Source organism: Phyllosticta citribraziliensis (assembly GCF_038025025.1).
Source record: "Phyllosticta citribraziliensis strain CPC 17464 chromosome Unknown J3D65scaffold_11, whole genome shotgun sequence".
In the NCBI taxonomy this organism is placed as follows: domain Eukaryota; kingdom Fungi; phylum Ascomycota; class Dothideomycetes; order Botryosphaeriales; family Phyllostictaceae; genus Phyllosticta; species Phyllosticta citribraziliensis.
Genome location: NW_027117348.1, coordinates 73,812 through 97,164, shown reverse-complemented (window position 1 = coordinate 97,164; position 23,353 = coordinate 73,812). Strand labels below are relative to the sequence as shown.

Here is a 23,353-nt window from a genome sequence, read left to right as displayed (position 1 = left end):
CATTCCAGGTTCTTGACAGCATGCCGAGACATCAACACGCCAGTTTCTGCAAAGCTGGACTTGACAACTTCATTGTTCATCTGCTTCACGGCTTTCTGGGACATTTGATTCAGATCCCGCATATCCCATTCGAATCGAAGCTTTCAATCTTGTCCACTTTTCGAGCAGCCGGACGGTAGCACGCCGACAGGCCATCCTGAACGACAACAACATGATCTGGGTCTCCGAATTCACTCCAAACACTGCGACATGTGAAAGCTGACCGCAATCTCAAAAAGCTCAACCAAAAACCCACGATACTGCCTTCACGACACCGCGACTCCATCTTCGACTGTCCGGCGAGACTTTGCCGCCATCTCATTTGATGGCCTCTACCAAAAAGTCCGCGACGAATCCACCCGGTCCCCGCTCTTCAGTCCACCAAACGAACTGCTGTTGGAATCGGGGAAAAGGTTGCGGAGGGCGACTTCGAAGACGCTGTCATCGCGGTGGAATATGAGAATGCGCGTAGGGAAAGGACACTCTTGTCACATTGTGAACCAATACACATGGGTCCTCTCGAACGTTATGCGTCTCTTCGCCGGCGTTGTCCAAAGAGATCCGGTCGCAAACTCGCGTGACGTAGAGGAGATGTTTCGGAGCCTCCCTCTGAAGCCTTTTCCGCATACGCAGTACGTCGAGTATCCAGGTGGTATTCAGTTAACTGACAAGCTCGTAGGTCCCTTGCAATACAACAGGTCTGGACAAGCTCCGATCCGAGCGCGGGCGATATCGATGTGACCATCGACGCTATGAGGGTCCTGATCAATGATGATGGCGTCTTGCGCCTTTTAAACAAGACGCACTCCGGCAACAACACTGGCCTCCCTATATGCCCCCAGGAAGACAAAGAAGAATTGCCCGCTCGTTGTCCGTCTCTTACCAGACTGAGAACCTTGGAGGTCATGATCGCCGAGTTCGACGGGCAGAACATGTTCCAAAGTGAGTCTTGCTAGTTTGCTTCCCCGAGTCCTCTAATCTGACGTCAAAACACAGCCGACATCTCTCTTCCCTTGGAAAGCTTCGCCATTACCAGGGACGCATTGACGAACGCCAATTTCGCAGGAGACAGCAATGTCGTCCCCGTTGTTGGCCAATGCAAACTGGATCCGCCTAACGTTACCGTTGCAATCAAGAACCAGCGGCAGCGAGCGAACAGCGTTCACATTACTTTGAATGGGTACATTGATCGCAGCGTCCTCTACAAGGTCACTGAAGTCACTGCCAAAAATCTCGAGACGCCCTGTAATCTGTGAAGAGACCATCCGCGCTGCACAAGGAGATCAGGCCCAAGACGGACCTCCATCGGCTTCTTCGTCCATACGTTGCTCTATCAACCATTGCCAAACGACCCAGCTGGCGCCGATGAGTTCCGTGAAAAGATCTGGTTGCCCGCCATCACAAAAGCGCAGCAGGAGGTCGATGAGGAGGGAAATACGAGACTTTTGGGCATCTGTATGGACAATGGGAGGGTCATCTTGGTGTGCGGATGAGGCGCAGGGAGGACATTGCCGCAGCGAGGGTTGTCAATGAACCCTGCTGAGTTTGGAATGAGATAGCATCTCCGCCGATGAGAAATTAAGCTCGCATTTCGTTTGAATCCTCAATTTTCCAGCACAAAATTTTGAGGTCTCGTTTTCTTAAAGTGATGCCGCGACAGGAACACTTCAGCGTTCCAAGTCACGAGAGTCGAATCTGCCTACGAAACCAGAAGCAGGCGATTCTTGAGTGGATTTACCACACAGAAATTCTTTGAGAAGTGTGAGATACAATACCCTGCCTTGACGTTGGCGCAGGCGCAACTCCGGCACGTGACGGCTGTTTTGGGTGCGCTTCCGCCCGCCAACTCCGGCTCCGGTGCTGTTAAATACCTCCACCCTCCGTCAATTTACTTACTCCACTCTCGGATCTTGCACAACCCTGCATCTTCCAATCTCCCTTTTCCTCTCATCGACCTTGCTGTCAGTATAGCTGCTCGTTCAAGTAAGTAGCAAGGAAAACTTCTGAGCACTTCCACAAAGCTAACCTGGCGAGACAGGATGCCTGAAATGCAGGAAACTTCCGACTTCGAGATTGCTGCCCACCAGATGCGACCTTTCCCTTTGCTGAAGCTGCCAAACGAGCTCATCGAGAATGTCGCCAGACACCTCGTGCAAGATACCGGGCCAGCAAATCCGTCCAACGACATCAATATCTTCGGTATATTTGGTGGTCTGGAGCTCGCGGACGTTCGAGGAGACAGAGAGGCAAGACGATCCGTCGACAAGGAGGACATCGTTGCTTTCTCGAAAACCTGCAAGCACCTTCGTGAAATCGCCAAGAAGTTCGTCTTCCTGGATGTCCAGCTCTTGACGAGTGCGAACGTACAGGACATTGAGAGGCCTGACTGTGCGCGTCTTGCCCAGTGGTACCCAGGCTTTTCTCCAGAGCGCCTTCAAACACTGCTTCAGGTCCCACCGCCCGACTTTCTCAGACACATTCAGTACGTTTCCGAGGAGAATCCCCGCAGATTCAACCAACTGACCGAAATAGGGAGCTTGCCATCCACGAATTCTGGAAGATCGACACTATCGGCAACGACGCAATCTTGTATACATTTGCTGTTAGCATTGGACAGCTCCTGATGAAGCCGAAAACGTTGCGCCGTCTAGAAATCGATGGCAGCGAGCGCCTAGCCCAGTACATGGAAGAGTTCTTGGCTGACGCCGACGTTCGGTTTCCCTACTTGCAGGAGCTTGTTGCCAGCGTCGAGTTCCGCTTCCTTCTCAAATTGGCTCCAAACATCGAGCACTTCTCCAACATGCCGCGAGAGGGCTACGACAGGGAGTTTCGCAACTACGGGAAGCAGAAAGTGGACGAGCTGCTGCAGTCGTGCGGGGCGCTTCGAAAACTGCGCCATCTCGACTTCACCATCGCTGACTTCGATCGTCCCTTCGATGGTATGTCGCTCTCCATTTTCAAAAAAGACTGATGCTGACATGATTCAACAGTCCAACTCCCAGCACTTTCCCTCGACACGCTGAAGTTCACTCGAGAACGCGAATACATGCCCTCGACCCTTCGACGACCTCACGAATACGACGATAAGCTGCCGATGGGGCTCCTTCTTGACGTGATCGGTTCGCAGCCCGGTACGCGCAGTATCACCATCCCTCGGGCCAGAAACATCTTCCTGGGAGCGGACGGAAGCCGCAAGCGCTGGCAAGAAGACCAGGGCTGGCAGAACTGGCTACCTGCGGCTATCCTTGCCGTCAGGTTTCTTGACGTCGAGGAAATTACCGTCGGAAAGTACTGCAAGTTTTCCCTGTGGCGCAATCTGAATAGCAGCACCATCACGCTGCAGAGGGTTTTCCTTGACCATCCAAACGTGGTTTCGGAGGAGTACGACATCCACGTCGTCTACGAGGGGGCTGATGGTGCTCCGGCCTGGATCGTATACGAGAACGACGAGGCGGCTTCCATCGCCGTCAATGCGGACTGCAGGGCCACCGATGAGTACACTACTTGAGGGTGGGAGGATGGGACGAGATTTATAGGGGCGGATATAGATCTACTAGACAGTTTCTTTCTTGACTTCACAACGCTCACAGTATAATTTTCAATCCTGTCCTTGCAGACGATTAACATGTCCATTAAATCCCAGGTCTACTTGGAGAATAAATACTCTCGAAATTTCAGGCCGGTGAGGCTTATACTCGAGATCATTGCTCCAGAAACCAGATCTCTGTGAAGCCGCGACCGCGGGCGCGGGCAATGCAGCAGTGGGTGTCAAAAAGGGCTGCCGGGAAGCTTGAGATGCGGTTCAGGGCATTGGCGTTGGCCCAGCCGCAACCTCGGCACGTGACGGCTGTTTTGGGTGGCGCCGGTCGGGCGTATCCTCGCCAACGTCGGCTCCGGTGCTGTGAAATCTCAACCCTCCACCACTTTGCACCTTTCAAGCTTTCTCCCCTCTGCCACCACTCCTCAACCACCCCGTTCGTCAAGGTCAAACTCACGCCAGCGACATGGACCAACTCTCTTCCTCCATGCAGGACTGCACTCTGCAGCCGTTTCCGCTGATGAGACTGCCCAAAGAACTCATCCAAGGAGTCTTGGAACAGCTTCTCTTTACCTCAGATAGGCACGACCCGTCTTGCGGCATGTCGGCCCTCATTGCTTTCTCGAAGGCGAGCTGGCAGGCTCGCAAGCTAGCGGAAAGAATCTTTTTCCGAAGAATCGACTTGATGTCTGCTGGCCAATCGCACAACTACTCGCAATTGGCTCGAAATCGTCCAACGATGGATTCGCCGGGCTTGCAGACTGCGCTTGTTCAACGGCCACCCGACTTCCTCAGACACATCCAGTAAGTTTCCCCGACAGTTCTTCAGAGAGACCCGGCTGACATCATTTCATCAGGTCACTTTCAATTCACCAGTTCTGGGACGTCAATTCAATCTCTACCGATGATTCGCTCGCGCAGATCGCCCAAGGAATCTCCCGACTTCTCCTGAAGCCTGCAACTCTGCGTCGACTCGAAATTGACGGTGGTGATCTGCTTGCCCAGAAGGTGGAAGGATGCCTGCAGCAGAACGGAGCAATTCAATTCGTTTACCTCAAGGATCTCATTCTGAGCGTTGAGTTTCGCTTTCTCTTGAAGCTCACACCAAAAGCAACTCGCGTCTCGACTTCAACGCGAGAGGGCTACGGAATGTCCTCTGTGCTATACAGTCAGGCTGAAGTATATGATATGATGGCCATGTTGAAGTCACTTCAAGGCCTGCGCCATTTGGAACTTGTTGTGTCCGACTTCCTGACTTCAGCGGGTGCGACCATTCACTGTTTGTTCTCTCCTCACCATTGAAGTTACGTTATTTCTAACATGATCAATCAGTGCGAGTTCCAACCCTGTCCCTCCAGACACTCAGCATCGTCTCTATCCGCCATCCAAACCACGAGAGCAATGATGACGAGCATGTACCAAGAATTCCGATGGGCCTGGTACTCGAAATGATTGAGTCGCAGCCCACCATCCACAAAGTCACAATTCCCGAGGCAGACGATATAGATACGGGCGTCCCAGATAGGGGCGGCTGGTCGGGCATCGGGGGATGCCACAACTGGGGTCCGGCGGCCGTCATTGCTGCCAGGTTTGCCAACATCAAGGACATTTCCGTTGGCTACTTCTTCAATGCGGTGGTCAGGCGCGATTCTGGCAAGGGGAAACTCTTCTTGAAGAGAATACCTGCGCCGGGATGCGGTCATGAGGTTTTGGAACTTGAGGTCAAGGTTGTCACGGCTGGTGACGAAGGCTGGGCTGGCCATGAGGGAGACGCAGCCTGGATCGTCTTCGAATCCGACGGCGGGGCGGAAGAGAAGCCAGCCTGCGTTGTCGTCAACGCAGATTTCGAAGCGATTGACGAGATCGAAGAGTCTTTGGTGAATTTTGATGGGATAGGGAAGCCAGGATGGGGGGAGGGAGCCTTCCAAACCAGGACTTGTGGGGGCAGAATGCTGGAGGTGAATGTATCTAGTACTGGGTAAACAAGTGACTGCAGGGTGAACTTGATAGCAAGGTCATGGCGCCAAAATTCAAGCGGCAAGACTTACCACACAATCAAAGTGTTAATTCCTTCTGAAGCTTGGGACCATTGGGCAGGTGAGTGGGTACATCTCTGGGCAACCGCCTCGACTGTGATGCATTTCCAACACCAGCCATCGCAACCACTCTTCTGCACAACGACACTGTCACGCAGCGGCCACACTCTTGATTCAACTGCTCCGCTGCCGCAACTGCAGAGGAACCTCATACTAAACGTGCGGACAACGCGAAAACCTTTCAAAACGACCGTATGAACCCCAGCAAGACTCTTGATGTTGTCCGAAATAAGCTTCAGCTGACTTGTTGAAGAACATTTCTGCAGACTTCCAAAACAAAACGACCGCATCTCTCCTCCCACCAATCGGCCAGTCTAGTCAAGCACCTCCCAGCTACGCAAGCCGTCGTCTCAAACAATACCACAACTCTCGTCCCGCCGCGCCCCCGACTTGACCTTCACAAAGTCATTGTCAGGACATCACTGGGCAGTATAAGAGCTTCAGCATACCGCATTAGTTTCCAAAGGCCACCACAAACATTCAGAGCAAGGGAATCGCAATTGGAAATAGCAAAGTCGAGATCTCCGCCCTGTGGGAGTGGTACTACACCGAGCACCCCGAACTGCGCCCGGTGGGACCCGCTCGGAACTACCCAACTGAGCCGGAGACCATGGAGGTCGACCCGCCTGCGCCTCCCGCTCAGGACTGGCCGACTCGCTGGGTCGAATTTGACAATGGCGAGGGAGCCTGGCTCTACGACGAGACGGTTGTTCCCTTCATCGTCGCTCCCAGCGAGATGATGCAGTACCAAGACGTCCCCATGCCGGCCTTCACCAACCACCACGGCCCGGTCATGGGCGCGGAATATCTGCCCAAGCAACCCACGCCTGAGCCCATTTCGCCGCTCATGGCCCAGCAGCCATATCCGCCCGCGGAGGCCACCCCGGCCTACCCCATCATCGACAGCGAGCCCGGCATGCCTCCCAAGGCGCGCACGCACCCCTGCCCCCTCGGCTGCGGCAAGATGTTCTTCTACCCCAGAATCGCCACGACGCACGCCGAGAACTGCAGCATGGCTGAGCCATCGACGCGGAGACCCAAGAACATCCCCTGTCCCGTCAACGCTCACAGGGGCTGCGAGCAGCTGTTCTTCACTGCCGGCGTCGCGCGCAAGCATGGAAAGATCTGCACCCAGAGGTTTCCTTGCCCGAACAACGTCGATGGCCTCAATGGCTGTACCAAGCTGTTCAAGTACGAGGTCCAGGCTATCAGGCACGCTGCGCTGTGCAATGGCAAGTCCAAGGCCGAGCAGGAACGCGCCAGGCAGGAAGACCGCGAGGCTGCGGCGCGTCGCTTGAACATGAAGACCAGCTAGAACTAGGCCAGCAACGCTGGTACGACTCACGACTGACGAGGTTACATTGAGGGAGTTGCATGAGTGGGAGTCCTTTTTCATTGACACGGGATTCGGGGTTTTCTTGGCGTTAAAGGAGCAGCACGAGCAGGAGTACACCGGTTCCCATTCCCTTCCCAGAGATAGATTCGGGGTTTTCTTGAGTAGACAGCATTCAATTGATACACTTTCCCCAAAACGTGCGTTTGTGCGGCCCAGGCTGATCTTGCAAAGTGACTAAACGCGTCGACAGTGACAAGAGTGACATGATTTCCCCCTGAAGTCGGCACCGGACATCACCAGAATACAAATCTGTCCCAATTCTCTGCACGCGGCTGCAAAAGAATCGGTGTTGAGGTTGAAACAAGCTCGTAGCCAACCCTGCAAGCGCGACGCAGAGACCTCGTGGCGTTCAGGGGACGGACCGCACCGCATGCAAGCGTGAAGCCTCGACGTGACCACAAACCTATAAGTCGGCATCGCCGTCGTTTTGCTGCGCTTTGATTAACTCTCTATCTCGCACAACGCTTGGTGTTTTGGCCCCTGTTGTGTCCCCTGGGCTCCTCTTGCATGGGACCTGAAGTAGCGACTGATGCGTGGACGATTCGATTATTGAATGGATCAAATGGAGTGGTTTTATTGCTGCTTGACAGCTCCATGACCGTTTCACTTCCAGATTACCTCGCGATGCGCACGATGCTGGCATGGCTTTTGGACGTGAAAATCTCTCCCTTTGCATTGTCCTTCTTCGAAGCAACCAAAGAGAACTTGTCCCATGCTCTTTTACAGTCCAAATGTTTGCTGATCGTGAACAGAAAACCAGCTCAAAGACGCGTAGCAGTATTGTCAACCAGTGGATATCCCTAGCTGACTCAACGTGCGCAGACTTCGCTCCACGTCAGTAGACAACGACAGCCGCGACGCGCCAGCACAGAAGCTCAAATCAAGGACAGCGCTGACTTTTGCGATTCATTCAACGACGATCGCGGGTGAAGTCGCGTCGGCGTTTGCGTACAGTATCGAGAGACACAGCCCCTCTAGCCCGTCTACACCAGCATTTTGCCACCCGCGGCTATCAAGGGGCCACGACACGTATCGCCGCCGGGAAGCCAGTCGGACCGCCCCAGCGAGCAATGCCCCAAGGCGCACGCGCGCACCAGTCCACGTGTAGGTAGGTAGGTAGCGCTTCTCCGCCCCCAACGCCCGCGCCAGGCGAGCGGCGCAAAGCCACATCCTCCACGCCGTGGCCGCTCTGATCGGTGCCGGATCCGGGCCATGATGACCCTGAGGACGTGTGTCCGGTGGGCACTGGGCAGGCAGCGTGATGGCCGCTGCTGGGCGCCGAGTGGTGCGGTCCCTCAAGGTGTTGGAGCGCTCGGTCATGTTCCCTGCGCCGATCTTCGGAAAATTTGAGGGTGGGGTGGTGCACCACGTCAGAGGGGTAGGTGAGGGGTAAGTAGGTAGCGTGGTTTGGACTTGGTTGTGGTTGACGGGGGAGTAAGCGTGTAGTGTTGGTGACTACTATGTTGTTGTCATCTGCGGTGGTGGAGTGAGGCTGTCTTGTGACTTGGTTCTTATTCAACGGTCGCGGATTCTGCCGGAATTCGCTGGTGTTTTGACGGTCTTTTTGATTCGAGTTTGAGTCCGAGTTCGAGTTCGAGTGTTCGAGTCGTCCAAGTGAACTGGCCAAAAATCCCCAGGAAAATGCGCTTCGAGATAAGTCTGTGTTGAACAATTCAAAATGCGTCGACAAGATCCCCTGACACTCGTACAAATAGTACACAACATAAAACAGACAATCCAAACAAAGAAGACAGACAAAACATCGCCCTATGCAACAAGTCCTTCCCAATGCAATGCCAAAGCAGCTCAAAAACGCCTGCCTCTATGTTTTGCCCGTGAGATTCAAACGCCGTCCCGATCCCGTCATGCATGTGATATCTCCGCATTCACAACATTATTCATACAGTTCATAAGGAAATTGTTCCGCCTGCGCGGATGTAAAAGCTGGAAAGCAGCAAGGAGGTTGGCCGTCGCTCGTCGTTGTTCGGAGTTCGCGGATGTCGTCGTAGGTCGTAGGTCGGATGGAGGAGGGCTCGTGGATGCCTCGTTGCGCTCGTCAGGCTGGGATATATGGAAAGATGCTTTTTGATGATATGCTGCTGCATCGTCAGTATCAATGGCTTGTTGCTTGGATTTTTGGACGTACGTGGTAAAGAATGACTTGAACATGTTGAGGGTTCTCGGTCATAATTCGACCTTGTTGGTAGTCTTTCCAGGCGTCTTGGGCACGCCCGTCGTGTCGTAGCCGCCGCGACCCATATTCAGCGGCAAGTCAAACTGATTCGTAGGCATTGCTGATTTGGAGAGCATTAGAACCCCGCACTTGCATAGTCGCCACCGGACCGACTCACCAAAAGAAAGCGCTAGAAGACTGTTCAAAGGGCGATCGGGCAGTTGTGAATTTGCTTCGCACAATAGCGTCGACACGGCTGAAACAAAGAAAACCTTGTGCTCGGGACGCGTCCGGGAGTGGGCTTGGAGGGGCAGAAATGCAAACAATGATGCGCAACATCAAGAGGGGCCTCGCGACAAAAAAGTGTCGGTCACGCAGGGCCTGTGGTGGAGCTCGAGCATCTTGCCATGGTCAATTTTCACCGTTGAGCCGGTGATCTGCGCCGAAGGAGCGAGCGCGCGGACGCGGCGCTTGGACCGGCAAGACGAGTCCGCAAAACGAGCAGAGCAGGGCAGGGCTGAGTGTTGGTTCTCCAGAATCTCCAGACGCCGATTCTGGCAACTTGCTGCTTTTCAAGGAGGCCGAGGGACTTGCCTTCCATGCAGTCAGCAAAGCCGTCTGCCCCTGAACGCCCATATCAGAGCATTGCGAACTCCCCATCTTGCGTGCTGCAAGCCAGATTTGCAAGGAAGATGCATCAGCCGAGCTGCAGCGCGGCAAGGCGGTTCGTCGGCGTATCATCCTCACGCACAGACGAGCTGTCGTCGAAGGTGGGTGGGATGGCATGCTGGCCCGTGAGCCGTCAGCAGAAATTCCATGCAGCTGTAGCGCGTCAGGGGCGCTGTCTGCTGTCAATGAGCTACAACGTGCTCCGGCGCAGGAGAAGTCAGTGACCGGCCCTCTGGCGACCAATTTGCCTCTCAACTTCGCAGCAGGAGCCGGCCGACAGGTGACAACGCAGCACCAGCGGGTCGTATTTGCCCATTAGGGCGGCCCGGGCCGCCCGAGATACCGCGCGGGGCGTGTCAAAGCCTCTGAATCCGTGCTCGCGGCCAGCGTGCGGCCAGCGGCCGGGTTATTCTAAGCAGAGCGATGACGAAATGGCCCCATCGTGAGGAGAGATGCTCGACGTTGCGCCAGGGTCTACGGCGTAGCGTTGCTGACGTGGAAACGCTCTTGTCTGGCTTGGTCCTGTGGCCCGCGACCGGTCAGTCGTAAAGGGTGCGGCGCTGCGGACGCACGGCCTTTGTGGACTGAGGAAATGCGACGAGTAACATCAACACTTGTTGTCCCTGCCGCCGAAACTCGGATACTAACGAAGGATCCTGGTCCTGGATGCTCTTGACAACATGCATGAGGACGTTGATGTTGCCAACAACAGCAAGGAGTATCGTGGGATTGCAACTCTTTGTCGGCATTTCCGGCTTGGAAAGGAGAACTTGTCAAATCCGAATCCTTTCGCCCGTTTTTGGAGTGGATGACGGTTTTGAGGACGTCATGCATCAGCAGAGTAGCTCAACAATTCTGAGCAGTGTTCGTAGGTGCCACTCCATTCGACGTCAAAGCCAGCGCATGAATCCGCCGGGCGGTGCTGCCAATCGTGGCAGCTAGATTCCTTTTCTTCGGCTTTGTTGTAGATACCGGAACCTGCTGGATGACTAGACTTGGATCTGCACAGTGTCAAGCAGTACGGCAGCAAACACTACGGAGGCAGTGGACGAGTTGGAGTCGATTCTCTTTGTCTTTGTCACGGTCGGGAGCAACAGGCGGCGCGTTTCGTGGTGTTTTGCCCCTTTCAGGTGCGAATATTCTCAAATTTTGTACGCGGAGACAGGAGCGAAGCAACTGCATAATGTCAGTTGAACCTGAAGGTCTCAATAATTTCTCAAGCTCATTGCCTTGCCTGATCTCCCGGCGGTTGATAGCGAAACAGTCTCCTCGCCGGCCACGTCCGATCCGTTTGTACCGGAGCTGACGGCTCTCCCGCCGCACAGCTGCATCTTCCAAAAACCCCATTGTTGCTTGAAGAGGGTAGAGTCCTGCAGAAGTATCAGATAGAGCGGACATGTCGCGCGCGAGAAGACATGCCAGCGGAGCTTCCCGGGGGCCCACCGCCTCGTACCCCAGAGTCTAGACTTCCAGCAGACTGCGGGCCAGAGCTGCAAGTCATAATGGATCGGTATACCGTCTCCGCAGAATGAACTCTGGCCCACTGTTGCGATGAACCTTCTCCAAATGCCGGCACATCACTTGTCCGTCCCGTTGTGGTCCGCGTGTTCTTTGCTTTTGAGGCTGGATCTGATTCCAGATTTGTCTCTAATTTTAGAGCGTCCTCATGGATCCTTGGCCCGTGACCCCATATGGTGGATGTGGAGAATGAATGGTCTCCTGAAACGTCGCTGTCGTGCCTTTGAAGCAGACGATGGATTTTCCAGCGTAGTTGACCGTGCTTTCGGCTCTGCAGATCACCTGGGTGCTCTTGTTTGGCGGAAGAAGGACGCGGGCTCTACGACTTGTTGGATGCGAGTCGGCTGGAAATTGTGTCCGCTCTGAGGTCGTCAATTGTCAGCGCTGTGCTCGTTTCGAGTTCAGGAGCGGCAAGGGAACTTGCTGATCGTCGCCCGCGACCTGCGGCGGGCTCTCGACAAAGGCTTCGGAAGGGCGAAACAGACTGTGAAAGAAGAAGCAGCTCGGATGACTGTTGCGGGAATTCTTCTCAAGATCCGACAAGGGAGGGATTCCGCAGTAGACGAAAGGAACTTTGACGAGTGATTCGGCCTACGCACTTTTCGAGCGCGTCGTCCTCGGGGCAATGGCATGGCCATAGTAGCGTGGAGAGGTACTCCTGGCGTCCAGCGTGCAGAAATTTTGGCAATTTCGTTTGCGTCGCTGATGCTGTCCAGAGACTCCGATCGAGAGCCTGCCGCAAAAGCTGTTTCCTACGCCGTGGCCAACAAAGTGGCTTCCAACATGCATTGTGCGCAGACAAGACTGCAGCACTCGTCAGTCCCGCATCAGAAGCGTTTTCAGCACCACCCAGAACAAAAGACGACCATAACCAATTTCCCGCCACAAAAAGACGTAGCGGAAACAAAGACATCGTCCAGAGGATAAAGGCTCTGTTCATGGCATGCAGAGCCCAGCCACAAACGCAGACAAGGAAAGCGGGAGCATAGTGGCCAAAACGAAATGTTAGAAGACAGCAGATTGACACAGCCGGTTGGTTGTCCAGCAAAATGAGATATAGGTGGTTCTAGAAAAGCCTCGGGATCTTTGGCATTCCCAGAGCCGACGGCAAGTGAGATGCCGCAAGGTTTTCCAGAATGCTACAACTAGCGATGTCCAAATCATTCTGAAACTCTTCGCGCTGCGACGATTCTGCGTTCCTATTTTCGTCCTTCCGGATTCGGTGCCCTTGTCGACGGAATTTGAGCGATCGTCCTCGCCCTGGAATGTATTGGCTTCGAAGAAAAAGCCCAGTGTTGACCTCGACGTGGTCCTCTAAGGAAGTTTCGTAGTCGCTGCAGCGTCCTTCGTGGTAGACTGTCGCTCTCCTGGACTACAGCAAAGGCGTCCGCCTCAGTACCGGTGAGGGTGACCTCGCACCCACGGGCGTTGGGAGTGGCTCCAGGGACGTCCTACTCGTTGGCATCAACAGCCTTGAGTCTCGTTTATCGGGGTACTGCGCGCTTTCCTGGGCGTTGAAGTGGATTATCCAGATCGCGCCTGCTCTCTTGATCTCCAGTGTCAGAGTGGTGGAATTCGTGGCGACCCTGCGTTTGCTGAAGGGCCCCAGCTTCGAGAGGCGTTGAGTTGATGGAATGACGCCGCGCTGTTGGTGACGAGAGGTGGCGTGGCTCGTATTATCGCATTGTCGCCGAGTCCGAGTGCCCAGTAATCAGGTTCATCTACCGGGGCTGTCAGTGAGGGAATGAAGCGCGCTTGGAACCCGACAAGGAGAATGCCGTTTTTGATTGGGCTCGTGGACACTTTGAGGGACCGGGAAAATTGGTCGCGGCGAAGGGACAAGGTTTGACACGAAGTGCCGTCGGAGAGTGGCTGACAGTGGCGGCCACAGTCTTGCAGGTGGCGCAGTGCAACCATGACAAGGTCAAGGGAGCTGTGCAACGCCCAACGCTGCGGTCCAGGCAAGTGATGTTCACCTGGCGGGTCGATGTTTGGGTCGACACGTCGATTGACCCAACCAGCTTTCTGCCGGTACGAAGCCCTCTCGGTCGACAGAATGCCGCCTTACCACGCCTCACTCCAAGGCGAGTTGCCCATCAACGCTGCCGCGCCACCGCTTTCGACATGAGGTTTGTTTAAGGTGTGGATCCGAGTATCCGGGCTCGGGCGCGTAGCGGTGCGGGACGGAATCGGGCGGAGCTGCTTGGCACCAGCGTTTTACTGATCATCCAAGCCGTAGGGCGTTTTTCTGACTTCATCGTCGTCTGGGTAGTCTGAGAGGCTAATCCAGCGAAGACTTTTGCGACTCCTAAAAATGGACCGGCGGCTGAGATCCAGCAGATCCAACACGGGGTTTCAGTGCGCCGCCTTTTGCTGGCTTTACAACACTGATCTAAACAAAGCGTTCGATAGTCTGTCTCCGGATTTATCTCCCTGTCGAGCCTCTTGTAGCCCCTGTCGAGTCCCTTACGGCGAGTTGTTTTCCTTCCCCATAAGGCTAAGGCTAATGCATGATCCAGGAGACGACCCTTGCACTCGACGGGCATCATCCCTAGCCCCGCGACACTAATCAAGTCCAATCCGTGCCCAAGCGAACGATGCACACGTAGTGTCGGCGTCCAAGACCGTCTCCCGCCCCTTCTAGGCCTTGCGACGGAATCTTCGACGTAACCACTACCTGGTCGAGCTGATCCGCCAGTTGATCAGCGTTTGTAAAGATTGGCTTAATACAGGTCTACAAGGATTGAAGGTTCGTCATGGGAGGGACGAAGACGTGCATGGCGACTCCAGCATTGTGGTTGGCCCTCATTGCGCGGGAAATTTCGTGTCGGTAGGGATGGTCCCAGCCGTGCCAACTTTAATCTTGCGGGACGTTCCCGAGGCGGCTCAGCCTGGTCGTCAACCTCCAGATCCGTCTAGGTATGGAAAGGTAACGCGGGGCCACTGTTGAAGATGAGGAGTAGTACTTGAACTGTTGACCTGCACGTGCGGGATGGATGTCTTTGCCTCAGACCATTGACTTGATGCTGCGCGACCATGCCGGCGTTTCCGCTAATAATACTGCTCTTCTTGAGCTTTGCGTTCGGGCAAATTCTGCCGGACCAGTTTATCGTCAAACTCAAGAAAGACCAGGTATACAGAACAGCCAACAATTCTCCAATGCAAGAGCTCATCTGTGAATCAGAATGCGGGACAGGCAGTCGAAGAAATCAACTCGCAGCTGAGAAGAATGGATATGCCGGGGGAGGCGTCTTTGATGGTAGATCTCAAGAGCAATGTTTTCAACGGGGTGGCCGTTTCGATCAAAAGCACCAAGGGCTTCAAGAAGAATCTGGGCTACAAGGGCATGATTGAGTCTATTGGAATGGTCGAAAAGGTGTGGCCAGAAAGAGAATACCGGCTCGCGGACATTGTGGAGCGCAAGAACATCAATGACGAGCTTGAAGATGTCGTCCCTGACGTGGACGGCATGACGGGGGTTGACAAGCTAAAAGCAGAGGGTTTCACGGGAAAGGGTCAGGTCGTCGCCATTATCGACACGGGATGCGACTATTTCAACCCCTATCTCGGAGGCGGGATTGGCGAAGGATTCAAAGTCAAGGGGGGCTTCGACTTTGTTGGCGACAACATCTACCCACCGGCTATGCCGAAGAACGATTCGGACCCCTATTCTGACTGCGCCGAGCATGGGACCCACGTGGCGGGAATCGTGGCCGCAGAGAATCCGCTGAACTCGGCAATCAACTTCACTGGCGTCGCTCCTGGTGCCAAGCTGGAGATTTATCGCGTCTTTGACTGCAACGAGCTCACGAGGACAAGCGCTCTGATACGCGGGATTCTGATGGCATACAACCAGAGCGTCGATATCATCAATCTTTCACTCGGAGGCGGAGGCCCCTTTACTGACGGTACGTCGACCCTTGCGTTGGTGTTGACATGCTAACAAATACAGACCCCATTTCTGAAATTTCTCGAGAGATCCACAAAGAAGGCAAGATATTTGTAGCAGCCGCAGCGGGAAACAGTGGTGCAAACGGAAGCTTCACGTCCGAAGCATCAGCCTCCGGAACAGACAACACGGCCATTGGCGCAGTTGAGATCTTGCGGTACAGGATTCCCGTGTACGAAGCCGCTTACACGACGGGAAGCGACTCGACTCCGAATCAATTCTACTGGAGAAACTCGGCAAAGAGCGTCTACCCTCCTCTGCTGGACCTGTACCCCTTGTCCCTCGACACCAGCCGCGAAGACGAAGCCTGTGCACCAATCACAACTCCCACGCCAGACCTAAAGAATCGGCTGGTGCTCGTGAGACGTGGGGGTTGTCGATTTATCAACCAACTGGGCAACCTTGCAGCCATTGGCGCCCGATTTGTCATCTTCTACAATGACTTGCGTGGAGACATTGAGATTCCACGTTTCGAAGAAGTTGCCGACGGCATTGAAGGGGCAGGCTTTACGACCGCTGACTCTGGGAGAGACCTCATTGATGGCTTCGTCCGAGAAGGGGGCGTGCAGGTTACCATGAACACGACGGTGTTCCCCATTATTTACAACAGCCTGAATCCTGCTGGCACAGGGGGTCGCATGGCAAACTTCAGCGGAATAGGCCCCCCTGCCATTGCGGACCTGAAGCAGACGGTGTCTGCCCCAGGCCGAAATATTCTCTCTACCTATGCACGAAAGAACGGTGGCCTACAACTTCTCAGCGGGACATCCATGTCCACGCCCTACCTTGCCGGCGTAGTTGCGCTTCTCAGAGAGGCCCGGCCAGGACTCAACTTTTACCAGACGACCTCCCGGCTCGTGACGACAGCCAAGCCCATGCCCTTCAACGACGGCAGCAGAACTCCGTTCGACTTCTTAGCGCCAGTTTGGCAACAAGGAGGTGGTCTCGTAGACGCTCACCACGCAGTATACACGACGACCATTCTAGACAGCTATGGCTTGTCATTCAACGACACGGAGTTCAATCCCGGAACGCTGAAATTTACAATCACGAACAACGGCACCGAGCCATCAGACTACCGCCTCTCCCACATCGGCGCAGCCACGATACTCTCGTTCCGCGGAAACGGAGATCCAAATCCTATACCATTTCAAGGCTACTTTGAAGGACCGCTTGCAACTCCGCAACAGACACCCCTGACCGCCGGCTTCGCGCTCCAAGACTTCGTCGACAGCATCGTTCCCGAAAACGCCGACGTCTTCATCAACCCGACATCCTTCACGCTGCAGCCTAAGGAGAGCAAAGAGATCCGCGTCAACACAGACATCAGCAAATTCGCGGCCTTCGAGTCCCGCTGCCCCCTCCTGAGCGGCTACATCGCCATCAACGGCACCTTCGACAACCTGACGCTGCCCTACGGCCAAGTGGGCTGCCGCCTGCGCGACCTGCCCGTCCTCGACGTGAACACGCCCGGCATCTACGTCGTCTCGGCGACCAACACGACCATCTTCAACACGACCCGCGAGCGCGGCTACCTACCGCGTCTGCCGCCCGACTACGAGTTCCGCCTGCCGCGGGACAGCTCGGATGAGGCGCAGGTCAACCTCAGCGTCCCGTGGATCCAGATGCGCTTTTCCATGTACACCAAGTACGCCCAGGTCGACCTGTTCGACGCCGAGACGCGCAAGAACGTCACGACGCTGTTGCCGGCACAGCTGGACGCGTCGTTTAGTCGCCTCATCACGTTCTTTGTCAATTTCACGGGCCAGCTGGAGAACGATACGTGGGCGCCGGAGGGCAGGTATTATTTTCAGATGCAGGCGGCGAGGCTGTATGGCAATCCGAACGTCACGGAGGATTTCAAGGAGACGGTGTCGACGGATCCGTTTGTGTTGAAGTATTTGTAGAGGCGGCGTGGGGCCGGGCTGTAAGTAGATGCTAATGTTCATAACAAATTCCTGCACTTGCTATGACTTGTGCAGTTATTGCCTTCATTTGGCTACGTATAAACCTTGACTACCAAGCCAATCCTGACAATCTCCGCAGCCCGAATCGCTCACAAAAGCTTCCCACACACGGGACATCTGGCCGACAGCTCCGTCGACGCCTCGAGGCACTCCGCACAAAAGAGGTGCCCACAGCGCGTCTTGACCAAAGAGAAAGCGCCGAAGTCCGATCCCAGTTCAACGATGGCGAAGTCGTCCTCATCCGAGTCGGACAGGCTCGCCGTGTCGGAGCCCCTGAGCGCGATGGCGGAGTCCCCAAGCCCTCCGCTCTCACCATGTCCGGCACGCGGGACCATATCCCAATCCGCGAGGCCCTCGTCGAAGTCATTGTTCTCAGCCCAGGCTCGCGGCTCAATCAAGCGCTGGCCGTCGCGTACGACGATCGACAGCTCCGCAGACTGCTTGCAAACACCGCACGCCACGCTCCCCGGACCCCTCGTGGCGGAGAGCCGCTGCTCATACGGCCTGACGTCCAACAGCTCCACCAAGCCTGACACGACGTCTGCCTCCGCCGCCCTCTCGAAGTACTGCCAGGCCAACCTGCCAACCTCAAAGACGCGGGACACCTCGAATAGGATTTCGAGGAAGATGCAGCCTGAGAGCATGCGGGGGGCGTTGCTCGTCCGGAACTCCTCCAGACCCTGCTGTGTGAGTGTGCAGGAGGCACGGCGCAGGTCGTCAAAGGCGCGGTCCAGGTGCGTAGACACGGTGTCGGCGACGTTGGTGCTTTTCTCGTCGGTCAGGCATGCGACCAAGTTGTAGATCTTGGGCGCAGCGGCGTGGCAGTCGTCCATGACGGCAACGGGACTGGCGGCGTTCGCGGCGGTCTTCGATGTCGAGGAGCTGGTACTGCATGATTGGAGGCCGACGCACTCCTCCACTATCGTCTCGACCCAGCTGCAGAATTGCTGGGGTTTGAGGCCCTCTGTCTTGAGTTAGTAGAGTCGAGATGAGGCGGCAAGGGGGCGCGATTGGGATGGGCGTGGTGAGGGACAGGTACCTTGAGAGCCCAGCTTGATCCAGCAGGCAATGCTCATGGTGAGCTGCGAAGCTTTGTCCAAGCTTGTTGCCATGTTGCTTGAGAATGGGCGTGGGAGCTGTTCAGTGAATATCAGCAAAAGTTCGGGAACGGAGAGAAACGAAGAGCTGATGCTGCTTACTGTATCAAGGTGAAAGAACAGAAATTGGGCAATGCTGCGAGTTCTGTTCGAGGAGGGTGAGATTTTGCCAATGAGATGGTGTTGAGGTGCTGTGGTCGCCAACTGCGCGACGAAAGCAACAACACGGCGACTTGAAGCTTTACCGCTTTGGGAAATCTGCGCAACATCAGAATTTGAATACGGTGCACCTTTGCAAAGCACGTCTTCGCCACGCCTGGACATGAAACGACGTACACACTACAAGGTTTATGCTAAAAAGGTACATGGCAGCAGTTGCAAAGACACAATCTTCGTTGCAGCAAATTCGCCTCGGCCGCGACCAATTACTCACTTTTTGGTGGTTTGCGACTGAGCTCGTCGATTGCATCAGATACCTGCTGGCAAGATTTCACTCAAATTTCAACATCACGGGCATGATTTGTTGGAGAAGACAGTAGTGTAAAAGTCATATCATTCGTAACTGTGCTAAACGCCATGAAAAGTCGCTGAAGAGAAGCCACCACCGCAGACCGTGCCGTTCAGAGAGGCTGGCGACAGATGGGACAAGCGCTGGACTCCTTGGCCCAGCTCTCGATGCACTCGATGCACATGACGTGGTTGCAACGAGTCTTCGCAAGCTGGACCTCCTCGCAGTCGATGTCGTCGAGAAAGTCGTCGTCAGCGGCGGCCAGCTTGTAGCTTTCCCAGCAGACGGGGCACCTGTCGCCGCCCTCCTGGCAGAGCGTTCCCACCACCGTGTCGGCGTACGGGAGTACGACCAGCGGCTCCGTCAGCGTCACGAGCTGCGCCTGCTCGGCTAGCTCGACCATCCGCCGTGCGTGGTGTCTGATGCTGTAGGTGTTGGCGAGGCGGAAGAGACTGGCGAGAACGAGCACCTTTGCGAGCATCAGCGGCAGGTTGCTGGCGATATACGACCCGCGGCGCAGGTCTTCGAGCTCCGTTTCGAGAAAGACGCCGAAGCTGAGATCGGTTGTTGTGATCGTCTCTCGTTGCGCTTCGGACAGGGCCGAGACCAGCTGGTCGACGTGGATGAGGCCGGACAGGCTCTCCGGGACGGCGTCGGGCAGTACGCGGACGTAGTGCGAGAGGTTGGGCAGACCAAAGTCCCCTGACACTTGCACTGCGGCGTCGTGCTCCAGCACGCGGTTGAAGTGGTTTTGTTGGGTGGCCATGGTTGTTTGATTTTGTCCCATGAGACCACCCTGCTGGAGCTCCGCCTTTTCATCCATCTCGCCCTACAAGACAATCGCATTGTTAGGGTGGGCTCAAGCAGGCGGACAAAGGGAGATCTCACATTGTGCGTAGACATCGCGACCTGCTGCTAAGGCGGATGTCGGAGTGAGGCACGGTGGGAGCGAAGCGCGCAGGGAGCGAGGCGAAGAGGTATACGCGGAAGAGATCGAGATGCTTTTGGAGTCGTGGTAGAGGAGAGCGGTATAGAAGGGTCGATGATCTGAGAATCGTATACGGAGGAGCGTCGAGGTGGTGTTGTTGTGGGAGACAAAGAGACGTCGAGACTGCAGCGTCTGTTGGCGGTAGTCGCGGCGGCACCAACACCACGCAGCGCATCCTGCCTGGAGACTTGAAAGCTCCCTGGCACACTCCCCTATAAACGTATACATGGCCATGAATCCTCCAGAAGAGTCTGCTTGGGGGGCTCGCATTTTTCAAGTCATATACTCGGCAAATCGTATGAAAGCTCTCATCCACCTCCAAATTGCTGCGGTGTTGTCTTGACGTTTACCGCCAAAATTTCCTGGCTGCAGGCTGCCAACGCCTACGCACAAATACAAAAAGAGCTCTCAAGGGCAACAAGGCTACAAGATATTGCTCCAAAAATGTTTCTTGGGACAAGTGGTGGTACAGTGAAATCAAAATTATTGTGAGAAGAGTTTGAATTGCTTGTCTCGATTTTAGCTAGGTAGAAGTCTTCGACGCCACGACCGTAGGACTCAAAATGACCGCTGGACATTTTTGATGGGCAGTCTGGATCCTCGCGTCGTAGTCCATGAAATCCATTCCGATACTCAAAAAGAGGAAAGCAAGCGTCGTCGCCGAAGCGGAGCAGGAGCAAATTGTTGACGAAAAGCAATTGAAGCAGGTCATCGTAGCGACTTGAATCTTGGGGGCTGTCTCCTTGGATGGACAAAGCCATTGATCGTATCCGCTGTCAGCTGGGTTTGTCCGCCGCTGAACCATCAGAGGAGCTCGCGACAGTCAGGACAGTTGGCAGAGACTTCGAGCCAGAAGGTCAGGCATTCGATGCAGAACAAGTGGTCGCAATGGGTCTGCGCGACTTTCAACGAAGGAGGTTCTGGGGAGTCCGCTGAGTCGTCCGTGGAGGGATCCGCACCCGGTGAGACGCTTTCCGCGTCCTGCGAGACGACTTCGGTTGAAGGGCTCTCATCGTTCTGCGAAGGACTGACGACCTCATGGACGGAGGGGCTGGAAGGAGGCGAAGGCGAGTTGGTCGGTCCAAGGACGTCAATGACCTGAGGGGCGCTGTCCACGTCCTGTACAGCGCTGCCCACCTGCAGGGCCTTGTCCTCCTGCACAAACGGCTCCGTACACAAAACGCAATAGAACCTGGGATCCGACGGCGCTGGAACCTCCTCAAATGGCTCAACTTCGATCTCTTCCGACACCGTGATGATTTCCGCCTCGTCCGCCGCCTCGAGACTGATAGCAGCCATGAGGCCGACCCACAGCACCTTGGACACCTGGTAAAGCGAGAGCAGAAGCACGCACTTCACGACAGCCGCGGGTCCGTTCTGCAGCCTGAAGACCGAGCTGTCGCGGGCTTCGAAATCCAGCGAGTCGAGCAGTTGTTCAAGTTCGGGATGCAAGCCGTCGAAGGTTTTTTCGGCGAGGGCCAGGCTCTGCTCGCGCGACAGGTGGGATAGGAGTTGCTTGATGTGCGTGATTTTGGCCGGGTCCGCAGGCTTGAGCTCAGGCGCGACTTCGAGCACGTCTGTCATTCGTGGAATGCCGTATATCTTGAGCAACTCTATTCCAGGCGGCAAGTCGACTTGGAGCTGTCGGCCAAGAGGCGAGTCGCTGGACGCCATTTGGGCTGCTGGACGCGATGTGGTTGCTGGAGGAAACAAAGAGTGAGGTATGAAGTGGGCGCCTTCAAGCGGTCGGCAGTCGTCCTTGGATGCGTTATCCCGGTCGTGAAGACTATCAACTGATCAGTAACGCGCTCGAAATGAAATGAGGTGGTATGCTTGCTACTCCAAGGCTCAGAGGTGACCGGTAGTTGGGGAAAGCGGTGTAGGTTCGGAAGAGCGTTTGCGAAGCGTGCGACTGGCGTGAGGGTCTAGTAGTGCATCTTGGCGGCGTGTTGATAGATTCTCCCTTGTTGAGGTCGAGTGGACAATCCGCGTGACAAACCAACCGTGGGACGCGACGCGCTTGTCACGTGCATTGAAACTCGCTCGGGAGGAACCAACGGGAGTTGGCATATTTCAGACACCAAAGCAAAAGCACGCGCTGCAAGCAATGGCAAAGAGACTTTGAGAGCTTCAGGCCGACCGTCGCCAAAGCAGGGCGCAAAATCCCCGTTGTCGCACGGCAGACAGGTTCACTTCAGCAGAATGGAGTCCCACTGTCAGACCATCAAAAGAACAAGCTAACACCGTAGCCAGGAACAGAACCCAAGCCAATATCGGGCAGCAGAATGTCACTACAGACCAGCAGCAACGCGACATAAGAACCGCCGCCCCTCCCCCTAGCACAAAACTTTCTGGCGCCTCTCGAAACACCCCTGGGTTCCGCAACCTTCGCCATGCTACCAAAAGAAGATCTGGAACTCTAAATAAATTGTATGCACTCACGAAAACTGGAGCCACACCCAAAGACTTGACATGCGGAGAGAGAAACAAGCACCAAGGAGCATTTGAAAGACTGCAGCTGGGCAGTGAAGAAGCACAAGACCAGGGACTTCTCAGCGACCTTTTATATCCTTCAAAAGGATTGCCATGGAGGACATGTTGGATAAAACAAGCACAAAAGAACGGCACAACTGCCAGCAATCAGAATTGAAGCAACGTGCAAACGCTGGCACAAAGCAGTCGCGAAGGCAAGAGAGCAGATTGCAAATGTACGGCAATCGGTTCAGGCTGCTCGTCTTGGTACTTGGCCTCTTTTCGGTCTTGTGGCTTTGCTCCCGGAAACTTCTGTGTCCCGTCCTCTCCGATTTGTCACTTCGCCTGTTGTGGACAGAATGGATGCCTCGTTGCTCCAAACAGCCTTCATGTCAGCGGACTGCACGCTGCGATCGAAACACCCGCAAAACTAGGCTGCACTGGCGCCAACCCCAGAGCCAAAGCCGCGGCTGATGTGTAGAAATCCGCCAGCACGCCCTTCGTACATCCCCTGGTGCTTCCGTGACACTGCTCAACCAGCGGGATGGGAAAGATTCAGCAATTGCTAACACGCCTGCCAAACCCACAGGAAGCCCGACAAGTTTTTAAAGACGCCGCAGTCTTCGTTCAAAAACAACAAAGGCTTTGCTCTTCTGTGACGATGCAGCGGGAGGCGTTTGCACTCCTCCCCGTGGCTTTGTCTTTCCTGGCAGCTCTACACATGTATACTTGCAGGGGAGTTTTGTCGGAACGCTTCCACCAGAGTGCTGATTCCCGCGTCATTTGGTTTGCACGGCGTTAATTGCATCGGGCCACATCGAATTCCTTCTTCAAGGCGCAGCAGGCTTCGGCGCTGAACCCGCTGATTTCTTCTGCTCATGGCGCCACGAATGTCAAGATAGACGCGGACAATATTCTCCAACAAGTACACACCATTCATTGA

The 23,353-nt window shown here is 55.1% G+C and overlaps 7 protein-coding genes across 7 annotated transcripts; 4 read left to right on the top strand and 3 right to left on the bottom strand.

Moving 5' to 3' along the window:
• Window positions 1-567: 567 nt before the first annotated feature.
• On the top strand, window positions 568-1,532 carry J3D65DRAFT_605937 (uncharacterized protein; the record flags this gene model as incomplete). The annotated part of the gene is made up of 4 exons (XM_066798388.1): window positions 568-714; window positions 738-981; window positions 1,036-1,284; window positions 1,327-1,532. The coding sequence occupies 4 exons, from the start codon at window positions 568-570 to the stop codon at window positions 1,530-1,532; spliced, it is 846 nt and encodes a 281-aa protein (XP_066651631.1).
• A 546-nt stretch (window positions 1,533-2,078) lies between these two features.
• J3D65DRAFT_670608 (uncharacterized protein) lies at window positions 2,079-3,547 on the top strand (the record flags this gene model as incomplete). The annotated part of the gene is made up of 3 exons (XM_066803309.1): window positions 2,079-2,521; window positions 2,572-2,978; window positions 3,030-3,547. 3 exons carry the CDS (start codon window positions 2,079-2,081, stop codon window positions 3,545-3,547), a joined length of 1,368 nt encoding a protein of 455 aa, XP_066651630.1.
• Window positions 3,548-4,316: 769 nt separating this feature from the next.
• J3D65DRAFT_670607 (uncharacterized protein) lies at window positions 4,317-6,988 on the top strand (the record flags this gene model as incomplete). The annotated part of the gene is made up of 4 exons (XM_066803308.1): window positions 4,317-4,381; window positions 4,435-4,856; window positions 4,910-5,454; window positions 6,131-6,988. The coding sequence occupies 4 exons, from the start codon at window positions 4,317-4,319 to the stop codon at window positions 6,986-6,988; spliced, it is 1,890 nt and encodes a 629-aa protein (XP_066651629.1).
• A 7,697-nt stretch (window positions 6,989-14,685) lies between these two features.
• J3D65DRAFT_558964 (peptidase S8/S53 domain-containing protein) lies at window positions 14,686-17,285 on the top strand (the record flags this gene model as incomplete). The annotated part of the gene is made up of 2 exons (XM_066797390.1): window positions 14,686-15,337; window positions 15,382-17,285. 2 exons carry the CDS (start codon window positions 14,686-14,688, stop codon window positions 17,283-17,285), a joined length of 2,556 nt encoding a protein of 851 aa, XP_066651628.1.
• Window positions 17,286-17,434: 149 nt separating this feature from the next.
• On the bottom strand, window positions 17,435-18,968 carry J3D65DRAFT_685133 (uncharacterized protein; the record flags this gene model as incomplete). The annotated part of the gene is made up of 2 exons (XM_066803801.1): window positions 18,385-18,968; window positions 17,435-18,309 (listed from the first exon to the last, which is right to left on the bottom strand). The coding sequence occupies exons 1-2, from the start codon at window positions 18,764-18,766 to the stop codon at window positions 17,435-17,437; spliced, it is 1,257 nt and encodes a 418-aa protein (XP_066651627.1). The 5' UTR covers window positions 18,767-18,968.
• A 94-nt stretch (window positions 18,969-19,062) lies between these two features.
• J3D65DRAFT_670604 (uncharacterized protein) lies at window positions 19,063-19,853 on the bottom strand (the record flags this gene model as incomplete). Its single annotated transcript, XM_066803307.1, has 2 exons — window positions 19,063-19,779; window positions 19,839-19,853. The coding sequence occupies 2 exons, from the start codon at window positions 19,851-19,853 to the stop codon at window positions 19,063-19,065; spliced, it is 732 nt and encodes a 243-aa protein (XP_066651626.1).
• An 889-nt stretch (window positions 19,854-20,742) lies between these two features.
• J3D65DRAFT_661267 (uncharacterized protein) lies at window positions 20,743-21,833 on the bottom strand (the record flags this gene model as incomplete). The annotated part of the gene is made up of 2 exons (XM_066802593.1): window positions 21,779-21,833; window positions 20,743-21,724 (listed from the first exon to the last, which is right to left on the bottom strand). The coding sequence occupies exon 2, from the start codon at window positions 21,610-21,612 to the stop codon at window positions 20,743-20,745; it is 870 nt and encodes a 289-aa protein (XP_066651625.1). The 5' UTR covers window positions 21,613-21,724; window positions 21,779-21,833.
• Between the last annotated feature and the right edge of the window lie 1,520 nt (window positions 21,834-23,353).